This window comes from Balaenoptera acutorostrata, chromosome 8 (assembly GCF_949987535.1).
Source record: "Balaenoptera acutorostrata chromosome 8, mBalAcu1.1, whole genome shotgun sequence".
Lineage (NCBI taxonomy): Eukaryota > Metazoa > Chordata > Mammalia > Artiodactyla > Balaenopteridae > Balaenoptera > Balaenoptera acutorostrata.
The window spans coordinates 66158557-66178857 of NC_080071.1; the positions used below are offsets into that span (position 1 = coordinate 66158557).

At 46.0% G+C, this 20301-nt stretch overlaps 1 protein-coding gene across 2 annotated transcripts in view; it reads right to left on the bottom strand.

Moving 5' to 3' along the window:
- Window positions 1–14443: 14443 nt before the first annotated feature.
- PLEKHM3 (pleckstrin homology domain containing M3) overlaps window positions 14444–20301 on the bottom strand; it is a 189953-nt gene continuing 184095 nt past the window's right edge. For both annotated transcript variants that reach the window (XM_007187812.3, XM_028167955.2), the window contains one exon: window positions 14444–19948. In XM_007187812.3, coding sequence (XP_007187874.2) covers window positions 19771–19948 — 178 coding nt within the window. In that variant the 3' untranslated portion in view covers window positions 14444–19770. The remainder of the gene's footprint in view (window positions 19949–20301) is intronic.

The window sequence follows — 20301 nt, forward strand, 5'->3', positions numbered from 1 at the left end:
TCCAGATCCAAGACCTTGTCCTTATCTCTTTGATTATTTAAGGAACAATTATTGGTGAGTTTTTATTATTTTGAAAATAAAAGCGCACAGACGGGCAGCCATCTGTATGCAGCACAGGGCCTGCCTCATAGTAGGTGTTCCATAAATATTTACTGAATGACTAAATTACTTTTGAATAGCCCCTGGTTTCATTAGTATTCCATTTTTAGGACTGACTATGATCAGGCAAGTCCAGAAACTGAACTAAATTCTTCCTGATACCTCACAGCACAGTTTTCCCTAAGTTTAACCTGGTTGACCAGTCTCAGAAAAAAAAAATTAAGCCAAATTGCTCTGAAAATAGTAGATAATTCAAGTTTCTGCTATTTGAATAGCACTCCAGGGAAACTGTACTGCAACGGGTTTTGTCAAAATGAGAATAGTTAGTGATCAAATAACTCATAGACTAGAAAAAACAGTAGAAAAGGTACAGTGGTTCTTAACTCAGTCTTCCTACCTCTTCTCCAGGAAAGATAATGTCAATAGTAATTATAGGCTTCTTTTCTTTCTTGTCAATAGTAATTATAGGCTTCTTCTCTTTTTCTTTCTTTCTTTCTTTCTTTCTTTCTTTCTTTCTCTCCCTCCCTCCCTCCCTCCCTCTCGCTCGCTTTCTTTCTTTTTCTTTCTTTCTTTCTTTCTTTCTTTCTTTCTCTTTCTTTCTTTCTCTTTCTTTCTTTCTTTCCTTTCTTTCTTTTTAGTAATTATAGGTTTAATGTGTATGCAATAATTTGTACATCTGTTATTTAATCTTACTTAGTCTTCATCATAATCCTGCAAGGGAACCTTTATCATCCCATTTGACAGATGGGGAGGGCTGAGGATGACTAAGTCACTTGCTGGAGGTCACACAGCTCATGGTAAAGAGCAGAGTTGGGAATTCATCCCTATCCCTTCTGTGGCAGGCACTGAAATCTTTTTGACTGTTATCCTACTCTGTGTTCATGGTTCCCCAACACCGGATCAGGGTTACTAACAGGAACCATGGCCAGGAGTGGGTGGCTTTGCCTGTGCATGTGTGTAGAAGGGGAGCAGGACGGAATCATGGTTTTGTTCGGAGTCCCAGGGCTGTGTCCCAGGGTGTGGGGAGGCAGGTTGGATTGACTGCTTGTCCTTGAACCCCAGATGTTTACAGCTTCACTGGTCGAGCCCCTCCTCCTCCTGGGACTGCTTCCCTGAGGTGCTGCCAGGTCCTGGGGCTGGAGGAGGTTCCTAAGGCCAGCGTGATGGCTCCAATTTGTCATCCCTTGGGAATAACTCTGCTTATCTCCTCCGGGGATGCTGCCTCTTGACTGTAGCCCACAGAAATCTCTGCCTTTTCCAACTCTGACTACACTGGGAGTTTGCAGCTTATAACTTAATACAGACTTTCGTTCTTGTATTGCTCTCTAAACTTTGTTCCTTGTCACACCAGACAAATAGTGGGGGTCAGAAGCCTGGGTTACGTTTTTTTGTACACAACTCCCTTTAAATAGAGCTCTAGAGCCAAATATTGACGGATAAAGTGTATTTTTAGTGGATCATTTCAGAGCCTCTGTAACCTTAGAGTCGGCTGAGAATAATTAGTATGAACAACTGTCCTCAGGAGAAGAAAGATGTGGAAGAACTCTTCAAACTGAATTTTATATTTCTGGGAAGAACACGATATATCTGTTTTTAAGTGCAATCAGCAGAACTTTAAGGGGAAAAGTCCCACAGTATCAGCTATCATTTTCCCCATTCTCATCCTAACTTCCCAGTCTTAGGTGTAGCTAATTTTCTAGAAACGTCTATTCTAGGGCCTGTGAAAATAGAGAGTGCCCCTAGGGAACCCAGAGGCCGTGGTGGTGGAGGTGGTGGCAGTAAAGTTGAGGGGAAGGACCCATATTTTACTTGGAGGCCTGAAAGTTAATCTATCCTTTTGATGATATTTTTTTTAAATTGAAGTATAGTTGATTTATAGTATTATATTCGTTTCAGGTATACAACATAGTGATTCAATATCTTTATACATTACAAAGTTATTACAATATTATTGACTGTATTTCCTGTGCTGTACATCATATCCCTGTGAGTTATTTATTTTGTAACTAGTAGTTTGTACCTCTTAATCCCCTTCACCTATTTTGCCCATCCCCCGGCCCCCTTGATGATAATAATTTAAAATAGCATTTGAAATTATGATCCAAATCCTATAGGGGCTTTCTCTTTTCTGCAAGTTTGTGGATCAACTTTTTTAAAATAAATTTTTATTTATTTATTTATTTTTGGCTGTGTTGGGTCGTGTTGCTGTGCGCAGGCTTCTCATTGTGGTTGCTTCTTGTTGCCGAGCACGGGCTCTAGAGCGCAGGCTCAGTAGTTGTGGCGCACGGGCTTTGTTGCTCCGCGGCATGTGGGATCTTCCCGGACCAGGGCTCGAACCCGTGTCCCCTGCACTAGCAGGCATATTCTTAGCCACTGCGCCACCAGGGAAGCTCTATGGACCATTTTTAAATACAAAGAAGCCAAGGGGCTCACTCTTCTGTGATTTGCCTGTGCCGTCCTGAATTTCGGCCATCTAGATCTGTTGTGAGTTCTACTCACCCGGCTGCTCTCATCTTTGAAATTGGCCCCAGGTGATCCACTGTTACCTGTATTGGTTACAGAAGTTCTCACTGAAAGAAACAATGCACCTTGAAAATGGAATCCTCTCCCTCTCTCTTTGCTCCACTCATAGTCTTTTACAACCGAGCATCCAGATGACCCTCCACTCCAGAACTTGAAGACCCTGTGAAGAGCCATAATTAGTGTGAATAGGAATCTTTGACAGCTTTGGAGAAAAGGAATGTAGACTAGTCTTCTTGCCCTTGGCATCCAAAATAGAAAGCCTTGACTCCAACAGGTACTTCCGTCCCAGGTGTGGAAGGCTCTTTGTTCTCATTTCCCAGGTAAACCCAGGTGTGTCTACACCAGGGAGCCCCAAACTGTGGTCGTCAGCGGAATGTGTGTGGACAGGGGTTGCTGGTTTCAATCAAGGAAGCCAGAAAAGACTGGTTTCCCTGTCATTGAAAATCTTTCTCGTCAGGAGGTGCTCCAAGGCTTGTGATTCGCACAGATGTCTTTCTGAAGCAACAAGGTTTGTGAGCAGACTTGCTCCCTGGTCTGTGGCAAGGATCAGTAACATCATGGAGGGTTGCGCTGTCCAATGTGGGAGCTTCATTGCGGCTATGAACATTTAAATGAGTTAAAGGGAAATGAAATTCAACATTCAGGCTCTCAGTTGCATTAGCTATGAGGTTACACATGCTCAGTGGCTTCTGTACTGGACATTTCTGTCACTGTAGAAAGTTCTATTGGACAGCGACACTCTAAGGCACACCACTTAACAGAGGCCACTTTACTGGTCCCACACAGTGGTGACCTGCACTGTGGCCCTGAGGGACCCAAGTGAGGCTAAGTGAGGATACAGAGTCGCAGTAAATGTGCATGCAGAGCACAGGTATGGTCATTGGAGTGAAAGCTTAATGATTCTTTCAATAAACATTTCTTAAATGTAACACTTGATTCAATGTCACTCAAAGGAACATTAGAAATCCTGGTACTTGTGCAAGACACCATTTCTGTCATCTTGGCGTTCCTAACCTATAAGCTGAAGCAGGAAATAAATAAGAATAAGCTGCGATAAACTGAAAAGTGGACAAGTGCAAAGAGGAATTATTTTCTTTGGACAGTGGGATTCGGGAAAATTCTCAGAGAAGGGGACACGCGAGCAAAGTTTGATGGGTGACAAAAAGCTTGGCAAATAGACAAGGAGAACGTTCCAAATAGAAGGAACTGCACAAAACTGGGGAAGTGTAAGAAGTTTGCTGGCAGAGGAATGTGAAGGGGGATGAAGGAGAGACGTAGGACAAGTCACCACAATTTTGGGTCCCGGTGCAAAATGAAAATGCGAGGTCCTCCTTAAAAACTTCTTCAGAATTTCAAGACAGCAACAGCCGAGCATTAAATCCATAATGCGCCCATGTAAAAGCACAGCTAACGAGCCTACGAGGCCATCCGATGGCAGGAGGTGAGGTTAAAGGGAAGGGCAGGACCATACCGTCAAGGGCTTCTGGGTCGGTTTGGTGTTTGGACTGCGTCCTGAAGGCAGCTGAGAGCCTTAGGAGATTCTTCAGTGGGGCTGAGGCAAGATCAGCCTTGCGTTTGACAAAGACCATGTGGGGGGCAGCCCTGAAGGGCTTGGAGGAAGGCTGGTTAAGAAGTGATTGAAACGGCCTGGAGAGAGAGGAGGAGGATGGGAGAAGTGACAGCGGGCAGAGGAAGCGACAGTGGGACAGAGAGGAGACAGGACTCTGAAAGATGTGTGGGCGGTGAACTTGATAGCAGGACGTCAGGCTTGAGGTCTCGTTTGCTGTGGCCACGCCTGGGCTGTCCTCTGCTGCGATCTCGTGTGCCGCCTTCTTTGGGATTCTGGAGTCTTTGGGTTCCCATGACCCCTCCCAGAGCAAAAGGCTGAGGGTGGAGGAGAGTGGGAGGTACTGATGTTGCCCCCCAAGTCCCTCCCCAAGAACCCTTTCGGGACCCTTCCCTGTTTGCCACATGAGGCAGACGTTGCCTTAACCCAAATCTGGGGAGAACCAAATCCATCCCGCCTCTCTACTCCAGTCCCAGAAACCCAGCCTTTAGCAGAAGCTCAATCAGCATTGTGTCAATACCGCCTCCCTCGGATTTGCATTTCCTGACTTGGGTGTTTGTGACATTCCAGGGGCCATTATCAGAGGGTTTCACTCTTTATTTCCTGATGGAATCAGGACATGTTCTTTGGGGGGTGGAGGTGGGGCGGAGGGGGCCAGTGTGTAACAAGGCATCCACCGAGAGCGGGCACAATCCCACAGCACAGCAGGGAGGGAATGAAAAATGAACCTGTCCAGCGGCCTCCTGACCGCAGACAACACGGAAGGAAGCCGGTGTGTATTCAGTGCCAGGCGGTGTGTGCCAGGGCTCCTCCCTTTTCGTAGGCTGTCTCTTCTCATCCTCATGACAATGCCTGAAGGTGAGCACAGGGGCCCTGCTTTTGCACATGAACACCCAGCGGTCATTGGCAGGATGTGGATTAGAACTCTGGTCTTCACACTGCTGGATGCCCACCCCCATCCCTCCCGTCTCAGCAAACACCTGGGAACAGCCCCCAGTTTCCTTCGCTTCTAGTTGACAGGTGGAAAAACAAAACAGAGGAGGCACAACAGTGAGCCGGTCCTGGGTAGAGTCTGGGTAAATTGTTTCTAAGCTGAGGGTGATTTTATGTAAACCTTGCATGGAATGGATGTCTCCATTAATTAGCTTATTTGTAAAAAAGCAAACAACCAAAAACTGGGAGTCTGGTCTGACTCAGTGAGAGGGAAGAGGGAGGCATATTTAATGCATTTGAAGGGAAATATAAACCCCAAGTAGCAGCATGAAGTTGGCACAAGTTATGAACTGGCTGCATTGGGCTGGGTGTTTCCAAGAAAAATTTTAAAAACAACAACACAGGAATATCCTTGTTTGGTGGCAAGTCTGACATGGTGAGTCTTGGCACTTTCTAGAAATTGGAGGGTGTGGTGAGGCAGAGGGGAGGAGAGAGAGACCAACCTAACTGCAGGGTGGCTTCTGGGCTCAGAGAGCATCCCTTGTACCTGGAGCTCTAACAAGCCGGGAACACATCGATTTGGGGGGGATCAGTGTGGAGGAGAGGCGTGAGAACCCGGGGAGCTGTGTTTCCAGCCCGAGAGATATCTGATGAACGCTCCAAATGAAGACCAGCTCAGAAACCAAGGCTGCTTTTCCAGGCTGGTCCCACATTTAAACTGGGATATTAATTTTACAAGCGGGAAAAAGCTCTCCTGGACACTAAAGTTTGGCTCACAGAAAAAGTCCACAACCCGTAGGCTCTGGATGAAAGGGCTGGGCCCCTGGGGGCATCTTCCGGGCCGCAAAAAGGGCCAGGCTGCTCGAAGGATACTTGGAACAAATAAAACAGTGACTCTAAAACACACCCATATGTCATGTTCTTCCAGAAAAAAATACCCTCTGTAATTAGTTACAAGCTTTAGAGAGTAAAACCAATTTACCTGTCAAAGAGAAAGGCTGATTCCCCCCCAGAACTGCTGGGGGCCAGCGTGGTTCCAGGCCCCTTCCCTCCCCCGGCTGCACCTTTCTCCTCCCACCTTCTTGATTTGTGAAGACTGGAAAAAAAAAAAAATAGAAAAGTTGGGAAAATCCTCTAAAGACACACAGTGTTCCAAGCACAGTCAGACCACTAATTACTGTTAAGCCGGAGCCCCTTTTTGTGTTCTGAGGGGGGGCTTCAGTGTGTAGCGACCACTTGGGTCTTTTCATGAGTTCGGGCTAACTCCTGAATGGCAGATTTTTTTTTCTTCTCCTTTTCAACATTTGCTCGCCGCCTGCCTTCTTTTCCTTCATCCTCATCTTTACCTTCTTTTTTTCCTTTCTTGCCTTCTTTTTATTTTTTTCTGCTTTTTTTCTTTCTCTGTTTTTTTCATTTTTCTTCTGGTGTTGTGTTTTAAGTCTCTAAATGAAACTTGACTGCCCCCATGGCCGGCTGGAGAAGCACAAAGGCCTCCCATTCCACTGGCTACAGTAACGCCATTGTGTGTCCTAACAATGCACTAATTGGCAGTGACAATTGTGGAGCTGGGGAGGAAGAGGGGGGCCACCGACATAAAGGGAGAGGAGGAGGACGGGAGGCCCAGGTTCCCGGTGGAGAGGGGGAGAGACCCACAGAGGCGGCGCCGTGCTGGGGTTTGTGCTGGGCTTTCTAAATTAATAATAAAAACAAAGTGGAAAACAATTATTTTGGAAAAAAAAACATACAGACTTTGCTGCAGACAACTTCAGCGTCCTGGGCGGGGAGCTTGAATCAGCCGACTTGCACAACCAACATTCCTGTGTTTCTGCAAATCGATGTAAAAGTGGGAGAGGCTGGTGAGAAAAGGCTCTGAGGGAAACTCTAGACAGGATGGCTGAGAGGCAGGTGCTGAGGCTGGTGCATGATGAAGTCCTCGGTTCGACCACATTTCTCAAGGAGGGGAAGCCAGAAGGGGAAAAGGCTTACATTTGCTGGCTGGTGGATTAGACTGTCACAAAGTCCAGGAGCTGCAGAAGGCAATTCTGATGTTTAAAAGAGTCCAGAAGGGGAGCTGGGCAGGATGGTAGACAAGAACAAAATGATAGCCAGATAGGGCTGCTGGGCCCCCAGGGTCCATCTGCTGGAGATGCCCCCCAAACCCTCAGAACCCTAGTCGCCTGGAACCAGCAGGAACCTCAGGGCCACCTGGTGCCAACCCACACCGCAGCTTTGCACAGAATGACTCCCCTTCCCAGACCAACCTCCAAGGGTCCCTCTCCCCAGAAGCTTTTCCTGACCTGGTGAGATTGGCCCACATCCTGTCCATGCTCTCCCTCTGCACCCTGAAAGGAACGAGACTGGGCGTCTCTCCTCTCTTCCTGTGTGCCAGGCCCAGTGCTAAGTGCCCTGTCCGCACGAATTCACTGAAGTCTCACAACCTCTACATAACCTGATGACTATTGTTATCCCCAGAGAGAAGGAGGTAACAACGTGCCCGAGGTCACCGAGCATCAAAGCCAAGGAGCCAGGAATCTAGCAGTTGCAACAACAGAGCTGGTTAACATCGCCCTCTTGGCTCCTGTGCTCACCTCTCTCTGTTCACTCTGCGTTTCGGGGCAGGGGTGGGGGGAGGGGGAAGGCTGTGCCCCTGCAACTCCAGCATCTAACGGAGCACTTGGCCTATGGGAGGCCTCCCAAAAGATCTGCTGACTGAAGGGGGAGGCAGGGAGGTCTGGATTATTAGCAGACATCCTCTATGTCCTCCTGGGTCTCAGACTTTGGCCTGCATTAGAATCCGACGCCCGCATAGGTAAAATATAGGTCTCCCGTCTCTCCCCCCCATCCCCCGGTCATGAATGAACTGAGAATGTGCACTTCTAACACATTCCCAGCTGATGCTGCTGATGCTGGTCTGGGGACCACAGTTTGAGAGGGGCTGCTCTAGTTCTAGCATAATGTTCACACTGCACCGGGGATTCCATTCCTGCCATTATCTCTGGGGTTTTTTGTTGTTGTTTGTTTGTTTGTGTGGTCTGAGATCAGACATTTTATTAAGGAGAAATTAAAGTTGAAAAGTTTTGACCATAATGATCGAGAATCTTAGGTTCCTTCCTGCTTTAAATAATAATCTTAATCAAACAGCCATTTATAGCTGATGGAAAAAAAAAAAAGATGCTCAGTGATGTGCCCAACTAGTAACTCTGCAAACAACGACATGTCTTAGAAACTATCTGGACAGAGTCTTTTATTTGGGAAGACTCTCTTGGAGAGCCCTTTTCCCTCATACATTTTTGTGCCTCTTAATTTTATGTCATGAATATCATATGCTTTAAAGTGAAATACTCATCCAATGGAAGAAACTGAATAAAGAACATTTTAATTCTACAGTCTTTTTGGTGAGGGCATCACGGGGGATGGGAGAGAAATTGAGGAACCTGCCCCCGGGGACCAGGCTGTTGGCTCAGGAGCTAATGCCCTTGGCTCCAACATGGTGCCAGGGAACAGACGGGACCCTCTGCATGGGGGGCACCTGCCATCCCTGCACATAAAGCGTTCTGTCTTTACTCAATTCTGTAGAGACCAACCCTGTTTCTTGAGCTGGTCCTTTCAATTAGTCAGGTGTTCAGCATCCATTGACAAGTCACTATCGTCACGTTGGGGGCGCAGCAAACTCCTGAAGTAGCCGCTCTCCTCAATTAAAGAAAACTTTTCTCCCAGCCTTGGTACAGCTTTCTGAATACAGAGGCCGGGAATGATGCCCCCTGGAAGGACTCACTCTTGTGTGCTCCCGCTGCAGCTTCTGTTGGCTGCATGGGCCAGCATGAATGGCGCAGGGGGTACTGTGCTCTGAAGGGGACTGGGAGGGAGAAAGGGAAGCTGGGGAGGCAACCACAGCCCTTTACAGTGTATCAGAACTTCAGGAGGGGTACCTCGTATTCTTATTTTTATTTTGTAAAATCTTTACTGACAGAACAAACAAAACAAAAAAAGATATTTAGGGGACAATGAGATAAATTTGATATGGAACTGAGCATCAGATGATAACAAGGAATTATTGTTACTTTTGTTCAGTGTGTAATGACGTTGTGACTATGGAGAAAAAAATAAGCCTCTTTTTTAGATGCATGCTAAAGCACATCAGCATAAAGTGTCATTATGTCTGTGATTTGCTCTGTGATATTTTCTCGGAAAAAGTAAATGAGGGACTTCCCTGGTGGCGCAGTGGTTAAGAATCCGCCTGCCAATGCAGGGGACACGGGTTTGATCCCTGGTAGGGGAAGATCCCACATACCGCAGAGCAGTTAAGCCCACGCACCACAACTACTGAAGCCCACGCGCTCTAGGGCCCAGGTGCCACAACCACTGAGCCTGCATGCTGCAACTACTGAAGCCCGCAGGCCTAGATCCCGTGCTCCACATCAAGAGAAGCCACCGCGGACTTCCCTGGTGGTGCAGTGGTTAAGAATTCGCCTGCCAATGCAGGGCACACAGGTTCGAGCCCTGGTCTGGGAAGATCCCACATGCTGCAGAGCAACTAAGCCCGTGCACCACAACTACTGAGCCTGAGTTCTAGAGCCCTCATGCCACAACTACTGAGCCTGCGCTCTAGAGCCCGCAAGCCATAGCTACTGAGCCCATGTGCCACAGCTACTAAAGCCCGTGCGCCTAGAGCCCGTGCTCCCCAACAAAGAGAAGCCTCCTCAGTGAGAAGCCCACACACCGCAATGAAGAGTAGCCCCCTCTCGCCACAACTAGAGACAGTCTGCGTGCAGCAACAAGCAGCCAAAAAAAAAAAAAAAAAAGGTAAACGAGAAACAAGAGTAGGTGGAACAAGCAAGGCAAAATCTAATACTTTTTATTTTTGAAAATGTTTATTTTTATCTTCAAAAATCCTCATTTAGAAACACCCTGTGGTGGGCTGCAGGTGAGCTGACTATTGGGGTGCCAGGGCTACAGGTTTGGGGACAATTTGGGCAGGGCTAGTTTCCAGGGCTTTCTGGCTGTCGAACCACATGTTGACACACATTCGCTATAAGCATTGGCACTTGGCAAAGTCTATCAGCCAGTGCCTGGCTTCTGCTTTCCCCCTTCCCCTTGGTGTGGAATTGAACTTGCATGAGCGGGAGGTACTTCCTGAGACATCTTTCACCAGGCGTCTCTTCTGGGCACTGGGGCTGCCGGTGGCTGTTTCCTCAGTTGCCTCACTCCTGGGCAGCAGTGAGAAAGCCATCTGGGGAGCTTGACCCAGTTTAGAATTCACATTCACTTCCCTGCCTATGCAATTGGAATTTATTTCCTCTGCAAAAGGCTTGAATCTCAGAGCAAAATACCTCCAGCTGGGCTTGAGTATGCGTGCAGTGATCCTAATGGAGAAAGATTCTGGTTTATTTTCATAACAGCGTGCACCTTGCAGTATCCTTGGAACCTGACATTATTCAGAGTGTGTCATCACAATACAGTGCGGGAGCTAAGGCAATTTGGATGTCCTTGGGCCCCAAATTAATATGTACTTTGTATAGTCTTGTAATTTGGAAAGCAATTTTCCATAACACAGTGAGAGATGTTCCTTTATACATTTGAGATAATTTAGCTCAATGTTCGTTTGAAAAAATGACGGTGCTAATAGCAGCTCTTCAGCTTCAGAACAACAGACCATCCTGGGAGAGCACAGAAGCCACTGAAAGTGATTCTCATATCAGGCTGTCTGGGAGGGACTGGATAAAAGCTGGAGGAATTTCCCCCAGACCAACAGCTGCCTGAGATTGTATGGCAGGATCTGAAATATTGTATGAACCCATGAACTCTAGCTGACTGGCTTAAAACCAATAGCTCTTAATGGAGGAATCTGAAATAGAGGTGGGGGAATTATGAATTTCCCGATCGTCCAGGTAAATTGTAAGTCATTGCACATAAATCAGAATTTCTGTATGCTCAGCTATGGGAACAATTTTTTCTTCCTGCTAGACATTTCTGTCCAAGCTATGAAGGAATAGATGCAAACAGGGGAGAATAAATGAATCTGTTGTGTGTGTTTTGCCTTGGTCTTCCTGAGTATTATATACCAGGGGCCATTGTTCTCCTGGGGAAGGAATCCTCTACCCCAATCAGAATCCAATACAATAATAAAAATACACTTTAAACACCTACCCCTCAAGTCAGGAATGTAGTTTTTAATGTTGCTGCTTTAGAAAAAGTCCCTAGTTCATTTCCAGTTGCATTCCTGCCCCTTGGCAACACTACCTTCCTACAATGATTCTCAATAAAGTCTTTGCTGTGGATGTTCCCCCATGGTAAGCATTGTGGGAATGGAGAAGATCACGTCTTTTATAAGACTGAACCATTTGTACAAGTTTTCCATCAGTGAGGAATACTTGTTATCATCGAAGTTACTGATTTCATAAAAGGAGGAGAGGGTGAGAATTAAGTTTCCCTTCACCTGTAACTGGCAGGTGAGGTTGAAGTTCATTAGTTCAATAGATGCCTTGATTCAGAATGATTCTGGTTCATTTTAAAGTCTAGTTCTTCCACGGAACCAAGGCAAATATGAACACAGCTCAGGATTTCCTGAATTTCCCAGGCCTTTCTGGGCAAGAAGCACCTAGTGATTTTCCATTTTAAACACCACTATCCAGAGTGCTGAGGTTCATGTTAGTAGGATGGGCCTGACCTGGGAGCAGACTGTCACATGCATACATTAGAGGACAATTGCAGTATAACCAGGAGGAATGAACAAACGAAAGGGAGGGTACAAGGCTCTCTTTGTCGGCTAGCTTAGTCACCTGTGGCCATGACTTGGTCACTTCTATTCACCCAGATGTCTGGCAATGGCATACACTGGATAAATAGACACTAACCACACCCCGGAAGAAAATGAAGGGGGTATAAAGTTAAGGTTTTATGAAAACAATGGCAGTCCATGAGCAGCAGCTTCCAAAGTACTGTTCTCTGTCTGCCAGGAGGGCCGGAGGGCAACTAAGACCGATCAGTCCCTCTACACCCCTTTGACCTCCTTCCCACAGTGGACCACCAGTATGCTAAGCAGATGTATATTCCATTCAATGAAGCAACTTGCTTCATTCAGTCTAGTGGTTTTTAACTTTCAGAATGCATGGGACTCACCCAGGGAGCTTTTAAAAATAGAAATACTCAGGCCCATCCAGAGAGATTCTGATTCAATTGTCTGTGATGGGGTCCTGACGTTTTGCTTGTGTTTTCTTGCTTCTGATGTGGGGACCACTGATTAAAGCCATCATCAAAGGACAGGACGGGGGGGAAACAATTAAGGGAGATCCAAATCACCATCTCCTGAGGGTGGGGAGAGAGGAACAAAATGGTGTCTCTTCCCACCCTCTGGAAATGTCTCCTTTGGATAACGTGAAAGCTTCCTGCAGTCATCCAGCCACTCAGGTTTACCGCCACTGGGGGAAAGCTAACCCATCCTGTGAATCAGATGAATTGGGGCTCTGGCTACATCGTGTCTAGTTTGGTTCAGTGAAACATTAACCCGTTCCTTTTTATTGTGGATAGTGGCAGGTTTCTTGGGAAGATGAGGTCCAGTTGTTCCTTGGACAGGAAGGGCGTGAGCCCCAGCTGGTTTCCTGAGGGTGCAGGAGGGGCAGCTGGGCATGAACTTGTCTACGTGTGTCTCAGACACTGAGGCTCAGAGGCCACCTGTGGTAAATGTTTAACCAGAAGCACCTTTTCTGGTCTCTTCAATGTCTTTCTTTGAACAAGTGAGTTTAAATGGTGCTTTTGAAAGTTTCCAGGTGGACAGTTGTGCCCGTAGCCTTTTGGTGGCAGGGTGAGGCCAGCCCCGGGGAGGTAGTGTAGATATTTCCAATCACCCGTTAGTTCCCAGAGGGCTGCTGTCCTCACATAGACAACTTCTCTCTACTTTCACTCTTTGCTCTCGAAGTATGGTCTTCAGGAATGAACAGTGGCCTTGCCTAATGGCCTACTGCCTCGCATTTGTCCCTCCTGATTTGGAGAGCACAGTGGCGAGATGAAACCCGAGCAAGAAGGCCTGGGGAAGATCTGTGGCAGACACTCCATGTGGGAGCTTGGGCGGGTTTGTCTCAGACCTGAAAGAAATCATGGCCTGATTTGGCAAATGAGGCCTGTAACACTACATCTGCAACTTTTTAAAAGTTACACTACATTTTTCATGAGCATAGGAAGGGCTGATGAGAATATTGAGGTTGAAGAATTTAGAAAAAAACCAAAGTCTATCTGCAAGATTAATATTAAGAGCTATAATATACATATTATAATTTTATATATTATATAAATAATATATAATATATAATATATAAATTATAGCTCTTAATCACTGAGCTGAATCACTTTGCTGTACACTTGAAACTGATACAACATTGTAAACCAACTATACTTCAATTAAAAAAAAAGAAAAAGAAAAATATTAAGAGCTATTTTAAAGTCCCCAGTAGCTCACTTTCAATGAAGCTCAAAGCTTGACTTTGAATTAACATCCAGGGCTCATCTTGGGCTTGCACCATCCCTGCAAAAACAGCATTTTAATAAGTTGTTATGAGAAGAGAAAGCACTTTCTGCATTGTTTATTGAGAGGGAGAGAACTTTATACATTAGGAACTGGTGCACTTAAATTGTACGACAGATGAACCATAAAAACTAGGGGTCTTGTCCACAACACAGCTTCATTTTATATTATTACAGTTACTGATATTTAAAAAATGATGTAAACAAAATATGGATAAGTTATGCCAAAACAAAAGGCAATAAAATCCAGAAAACAGAAACAACACATATATAAGTTACCACATTAGATATTACAAATAGCTCAACACAGAGTGACATAGTAATAGCCCAAACCCCAAATTTTAGACAGTTCTGTACGGCATGAACAGAAATAAGGGAAAATGACACCGATCTGACCCAGGAGCGTTAAGAACAAGTTGTGCAGAAGTCTTCCGCACCCCACGTTCAATACTTGTCATTTGCAACCTACACATTTTCCCTCCTTTTACTGTTCCCTAAAGACAGGTTTTTTTTCCTTCAGTGTTCTAAGGTAGGCTATTCACAATAAGATCCTGATAGGTGTCCAAAATTAGAACCTCAGCCTCCGGTGGTGAAAGCCTAATTTAATAGCTTGGTGGACTGCCCATGCCACACAGAAATGCTTTCACCACAATTCATCCAAGAGGCTTCTCACTCTCCACTTGGAAAACAGGTGGCAAAATAAAAAAAATATACAGTAAAGGAAAAGAAAATCCTTGTGTTTGTGTAATTTTTTCATCTGAAAAAGGCTAAGTTCACTGACTTTACAGATTTGAATCTGAACAACTGATTTAATTTCTCTACCCATTGGCCTTTGTAACGTTGTGACATTCCCCTGAGTTTGGTTAATGAAAAGCAAAAGCAAACAAAAAGAGTGATTCGGAAAAACAGCATAAAACAGAGTTAAAACATTATGTGGTTGTAACTTTTGTACTTCCTGGTAAGTGTCAATGGCTCCAAGTAGCACTTCCACCAGTCTGATTTGACAATGTGTTTCCAACAGGAATCCTTGTACTCATGAGGATAAGGCACCAGGTTAAATGAAGGTGAAAGGTCTGACATGCTTGTGGAACATGCAGGCTCCGAGCTTGCCTGTCTAAAAAGCAGCCAGCAGGGAAGAAGCAAAGTGATCCGTATTGAGGCAAAGGGTCCTGCAGGCCTCAAGCGGGTCAGAGAGTCTAGACTAGAAACGCTAGGCAGTGCTGTAAGGCACTCCCACGGGGAAAGGAAACGAATGCAACGGCCAACATGAGAAGGAGCCACAGGGCCCAGTGGTCCACCAGCCAGTTTACCAGCCATGAGGCCTGAATCTGGGCTCAGGACTGGGGCGAGGAAGATCAAGGGAAGGGGAGAGAGGCTGGGCTGCAGCTCAGTGGCCTAGCAGGGAATCTTACTGTGCTAAGAGTTGCTGCAAGCGCCTGAATCTTCTACCTGGGTAACAACTGGCTTCACTCCAGACCTTTCTAACAAGATGGTGTCTCTTTCCACAGGGAGGAACCAAAGCAAAACAGCAGCTGTGTTTTCACTTGAGGTTAACAGAGCCTTCCATCACACTGGAGGCCACTGTAGGGGGAGAGGGCCCTATCGCGTGATCGCTTGGAGCCCATTTAAAATAAAAGCCCTGACAACTGTGGGTGTGCTTGGGAGGGTGTTCCACACTTTTCTTTTGACTTTAATCTAGAGTTTGACAATGACTTGGGGTGCTGGGGCTTAACTGTCGAGACACTGTCCCACATGATAGAAATCACATTTGTCTGTTCCGATGAACTGAGCAGGGCTTGTTCACCCATCGCTGGGTTCAAGTAGTCAAGTTGGGCAGTTAGTTCTACTAGGGTAGAACTGAGGGTTAGAAGAATGGTGCAGGGTACACAACACTCGGAGCTGTGTTGTTAATGCCCAGTTGTTAACAAGGACCAGGGAAAGGAAAACGGACAGTGCTTCCGATGACTCAATTCAGGCCAATGAGGGCATGTTCGCTTCTTTCAGTTTTGCCCCCAATTCTCTGCTTTTTCACATTATCTTAGAGGAAGGATAGTCGTGAGGCAGAAAACTCAAGAAATAAGGGGGAAACCGCACGCATCTCTCTTTACCGGGAGAAGTAAAAAAAAAAAAAAATCACCTTTGTGTTGACTCCAGGCAGTATTAGAATCAGGAGTTGAAGGTTTACTTCACAATCCAGTTATTTCAACACAGATCAGTGAAGGTAAGGAAGTCTGCCCAAACACAAGAACAGCAGCATTGGCTTAACCCTAAATTAGGAGTAGAGTGTACCTCGGCTTCCTCAGATAATGCCTCTCTGCAGAAAATGTTACTAAACATTTGCGGCCTCTTGCAAGTCCTACCCTGATATAGTAATTTACGTATGGCCTTTTCTGGCTAATGGGTAGAGAAGAAAGCCACAGGTTTGGAAGCCAAGCCTTTTCAAGAAAGTATGGGAAGAAACTATCCAGTGTCAATGTTCAGTGTGTACAGATGCAGAGACAAAAACAGAGGCCAGACCCCATGCAAGGGCACTCATTCCAGCTTAGCAAAGGCTGCCTACAGCAGCTAGAGCGGTATGAACAGCTTGGCTCTCACTGCAGCCAGAAGGAAATCATGGCCCAGTCCCTCAGTGGGAGTCTGAAGGATATCACTGGGTTGGTTGGAAACCACAGATCCCAAGTCCTAGAGATATTCCCTTTTTGGTAGAGGCCTATTCTAGAAGAATCCAAAAGCGATTGCCTTCTCAGCTAACCAAGTATTAAAGCTCCTAAAAAGACTACCCTTTAGCACAACAAACATGAAGACGACTATAAATCAGTCCCCTGAAAAGGCAATGAAGCAAAGGGGGAAGATGAGAGTTTACATGGTTTTCATACAAAGAGCATTCAACTTTGAGAAAGAGCCGCCCTGGAGAGAACATGACTCCCATCCCAGTTGACTGCTTTTTAAGTACTTTGCGGCCTTCCTGCCGCGGTGCAAACTGAGGTCTATTTTCGGAACTGGCCTCTTTACTGCAGGGTGAGATGCCAACATTTCACCAGGGTTGGACTGTCTCACACATGAGTTTCTGGCACTGTGAGGAGGGATTTCCTCAAGTGATACACCAGGGAATGGGCCTTTCAAGAGAAAAGAGGTTGCCCTGAGTCGGCTGCCAGCTCTACGAGATTAATTGGCCATTTTCTCATGTGCTTTATGTGCAAGATATTTAATATGAGATGAGAAACGGACCATGAGGGAAAGCAGGTATTAGCCTGGTCTTAAGGAGGTGGTAATCCACAGATCTGCTTTTGTTTCGACAGTTTCTAAGCAGTGGAACAATTGCCTACAGTGCCCCAAGTAATTTGTTAGTGCTGAAAACAGTAAGGGCGTTCATGTGCGCTATGGCATTCTGGGCTGAAAATAGCAATTTTGAATTTTCGTGGCAGACCCAACTCCTAAGCCGGCTCTGCTCTGTCCTATTAGATTTGGGGGGTGGTGGCCGAGCGTGTCATGTAGGCCTGCGGCCGGCACTGGCCGGGCTGTCAGGGCTTCACGAAGAGGAGAGAAAACAGAAGGAACTGGGGTACGGTTCCAGTTCTGGGTAGCTGATGATGATAGCACATTCATTCCCCCCCCCGCCCCCTTTTCAAAATAAGCAGAAAACGATGTGGGTGGAAAGTTCTCCTTATGAGTTCACAGGGACTGGCAATATTCAGCAGGGCCTCTAAATGGGCCTGGTGAAAGCAGAGGCCTTGAGAACAGATATCCAGAATGTCACCCTGACTTTCGGCGGGTCTGGCCCTGGGTGCCTGTGAGATGGGACAGGAAATTCTGTACATACAGTGAATACGCTAGAAGGGGAGGAGACGGCCTTGCACTTCAGGTCTCCCAAATGCAGTGTGCTGGGGACGGCCTCGCTGACAGTCGGAATCACAGATACATTAATTACGGCAAAGGCAGAAGTAAGCTAGAGTGACAGGGAGCTGGGGGCGGAGGGAAAAAGGCACTTTGCCATCAGAGCACATCTGTTTTATAATAAGCAGGTCTATAATTCTCTTGTGAAAGATCATGTTCTGCTATCTTCTCTGAGGCTGGAAAATATAAATACTGTATTTCACGAAAGGGAGGAGGAAAGGGGAGATGATCAAATTTGTTTGCCTGTTTGCCAAGTGCTTGAGATTTTCCACCCTTTTTCTTTTGTGTGCGACAGTCTCTATAAAGTGGAGTGGGGTGGGCGCTGGGGGGAGTCAACTTGTTTTTCTAAGAGTAAATTGCACCGTAAGGTGTCTCATGAATAGCGCCCTGGCCTTTTAACAAGTTTTCATGCCTTGGTTATAGCTACTGTATAATCAGAAAATAAATGCATGCGTGGTGCTTTGCTATTACATTGAAATGTGTGGCCTGAGGCCAAAGGAACTGGCATGGGTAGAGAGGTGAAATGCGCACACCCAGCAGTCTGCACAAAAGTGAGTCTGAAGTGTCTCGTCTCTCAACGGACGGAAGCATCATGAGTTGGGATCCGGAGGGAGCCGGGTGTGGTGGAAAGGAGCAATGGGGTGAAATGTCCCATGGACTTTGTGAGCCACTGATTCTCCAGATCCTACTAGCGGTGAAACTACTAAACCATGAAGGCATTGAAGGCATCTGCTCAGTGGAAATATACAGGATCTTCTCATACAGCCTATTGAGAATTGTTTCAATATAAGCTTATTTTTCTGTTTTGGAAAGAGTTAATGTGGAAGGAATGGGAGCCACGATTTCCAGTGCCATCCTACCTGCCATTTGGGTCACAGTGACTGCTACGCTGGCTCTTAAAAGGGCCCTGCAGAGGGAGAACATTCCCCCGCCAAATGCCTAAGCGATTCATTCTATTTCTTATTCCTATATTATCCTAGTACTTTTCATTTCAGTTTATGGTGGCAATTGCATATGTGTATATATATTTATTTAAATCATATCAGATTTAATTCATTAAATGTATTTGTAAGTTTGGTATTTTCTTAATAGTCTAAAGTTGATATTTTAAAGTTCCAAGTTACTCTGATTTTTCAAGACAATTAAAAAATATGAAAGCAGAAGTGGTTACATTGACAAATTAAAAGTCAAAATGAGAGGGCAATGAAGAACAATGAAAAATAAAGCACTTATAATGAATAGGTGGGAATTGCCTACACAGGATTCTGTGAAAAGAAATTGCAGACCATCTCTTGGAATGTCCGTACTCTACATCCGACCTCCTGGTCTATAAACCGATGTATTTAACAACAATCCTAGGCAATTTCCTCAGGCCAGCACCATTAAAAAATCGTAACTGTCACCCATGAAACTCCTGGAAGACTGGTCTTAAGAGAGCCATGTTTCCAGCCTGGCAAATACCGTGGAGCGTCACGTCACTGGGCAGGCGTCGGGATTCGTACCAGCAAACAGACCGACAACATGTAGGTTACTGAGGTCTTTTCTCAAGCAAAACCCTTTCTGAGATTAACTTCAGAACCAGCACTAGCTCCCCTAATAAATTAGGGCCACATGCTTTCTGTCAGAGGGAGCTCGCACTCCTGATTTCCAAGCCATTCAACTCAGCTGAGGTGAACTCTGCCTCTGCGAAGATACCGAGGTGAGAGCCAGGGACACCGGGTCCTGGAAGGATCCAGGAGTCATTGCTGTGTTTTGAAGATTTTCTTATGAAATATGATGATGGGTGCTTGCCTCAGTTACCTCATCCTCTGTGAAGGCTAAAAATAAATAACACAAAAATAACTCGAAGCACTGTTGCTCTGCAGGAAATGCTTTCTCCTGTGTCCTGTGTAATAAATGGCCCTTGAGAGCCGAAAAAAAAGTCTGAACTATAAAGCCTTGTGTGTAAAACACGTTTTGCTTGGGAGCAAGCAGCTGAGATTCATGGCTAAGTATAATTCGGCTACTGGTAATTTTTTGAGCCACAAATCTCCATGGACCTTTAGGACAATGACTTATACAGAACATACGTACAGGACGTATAGGTATGTGTGTGTGTACATTTATAAATATATATCTATATCTAGCTGAGGGTGAGACGTACTCTTCTCCTGGAGGGGTCTAACTGGCTAGTTAGGAAGCCATTGGGGCTGATGGATGCTTGAGAGGTCACTGCCCGGCCTTGGGCTCCCGCTGAGTCAGGTGTTCTGGAAGGACAGCTCAAACATGTTGCAAGCCTCCTCCAGGCTCTCGTCCATGTTCAGCCTCCGCCAGAAAGACTTCTGCTTCATCTGCAGCTCTCGGCGGACACACCTTGGGCAGGGGACAGACTTTTCTTTGCATTCAGAGTGGAAAACGGCTCCACAGCTTTCACACCTGCAAAAGCCAACCACAGAGATGATGAGCAAGGTTGAAATGAGCAGGGCAGGATGCCGGAAGTCCAGTGGCCTCTGTGCAGCTCGGGCCACAGCCTTTTATTCTGGCCAGCCCTGCCCCTGGGAAGAGACATGACTCAGAAATGGGATCCTCCCTTTTCCAAAATGCTCAAGGTTGAATTTCACTTGAAAAACATACCTTTTTTTTTTTTTTTTCTTTCTGATTAGAACTAGCTGGGGGGAGGCTTCTGGCTTCTGGGTGGAGGGGAGTCAGCAGTCAGCTAGCAGTTTTGTGACCACGGTGACGATGGACTGAGCTCTAGAAGCTCCGTGTGTTAGCTCCACTGAGAAAGA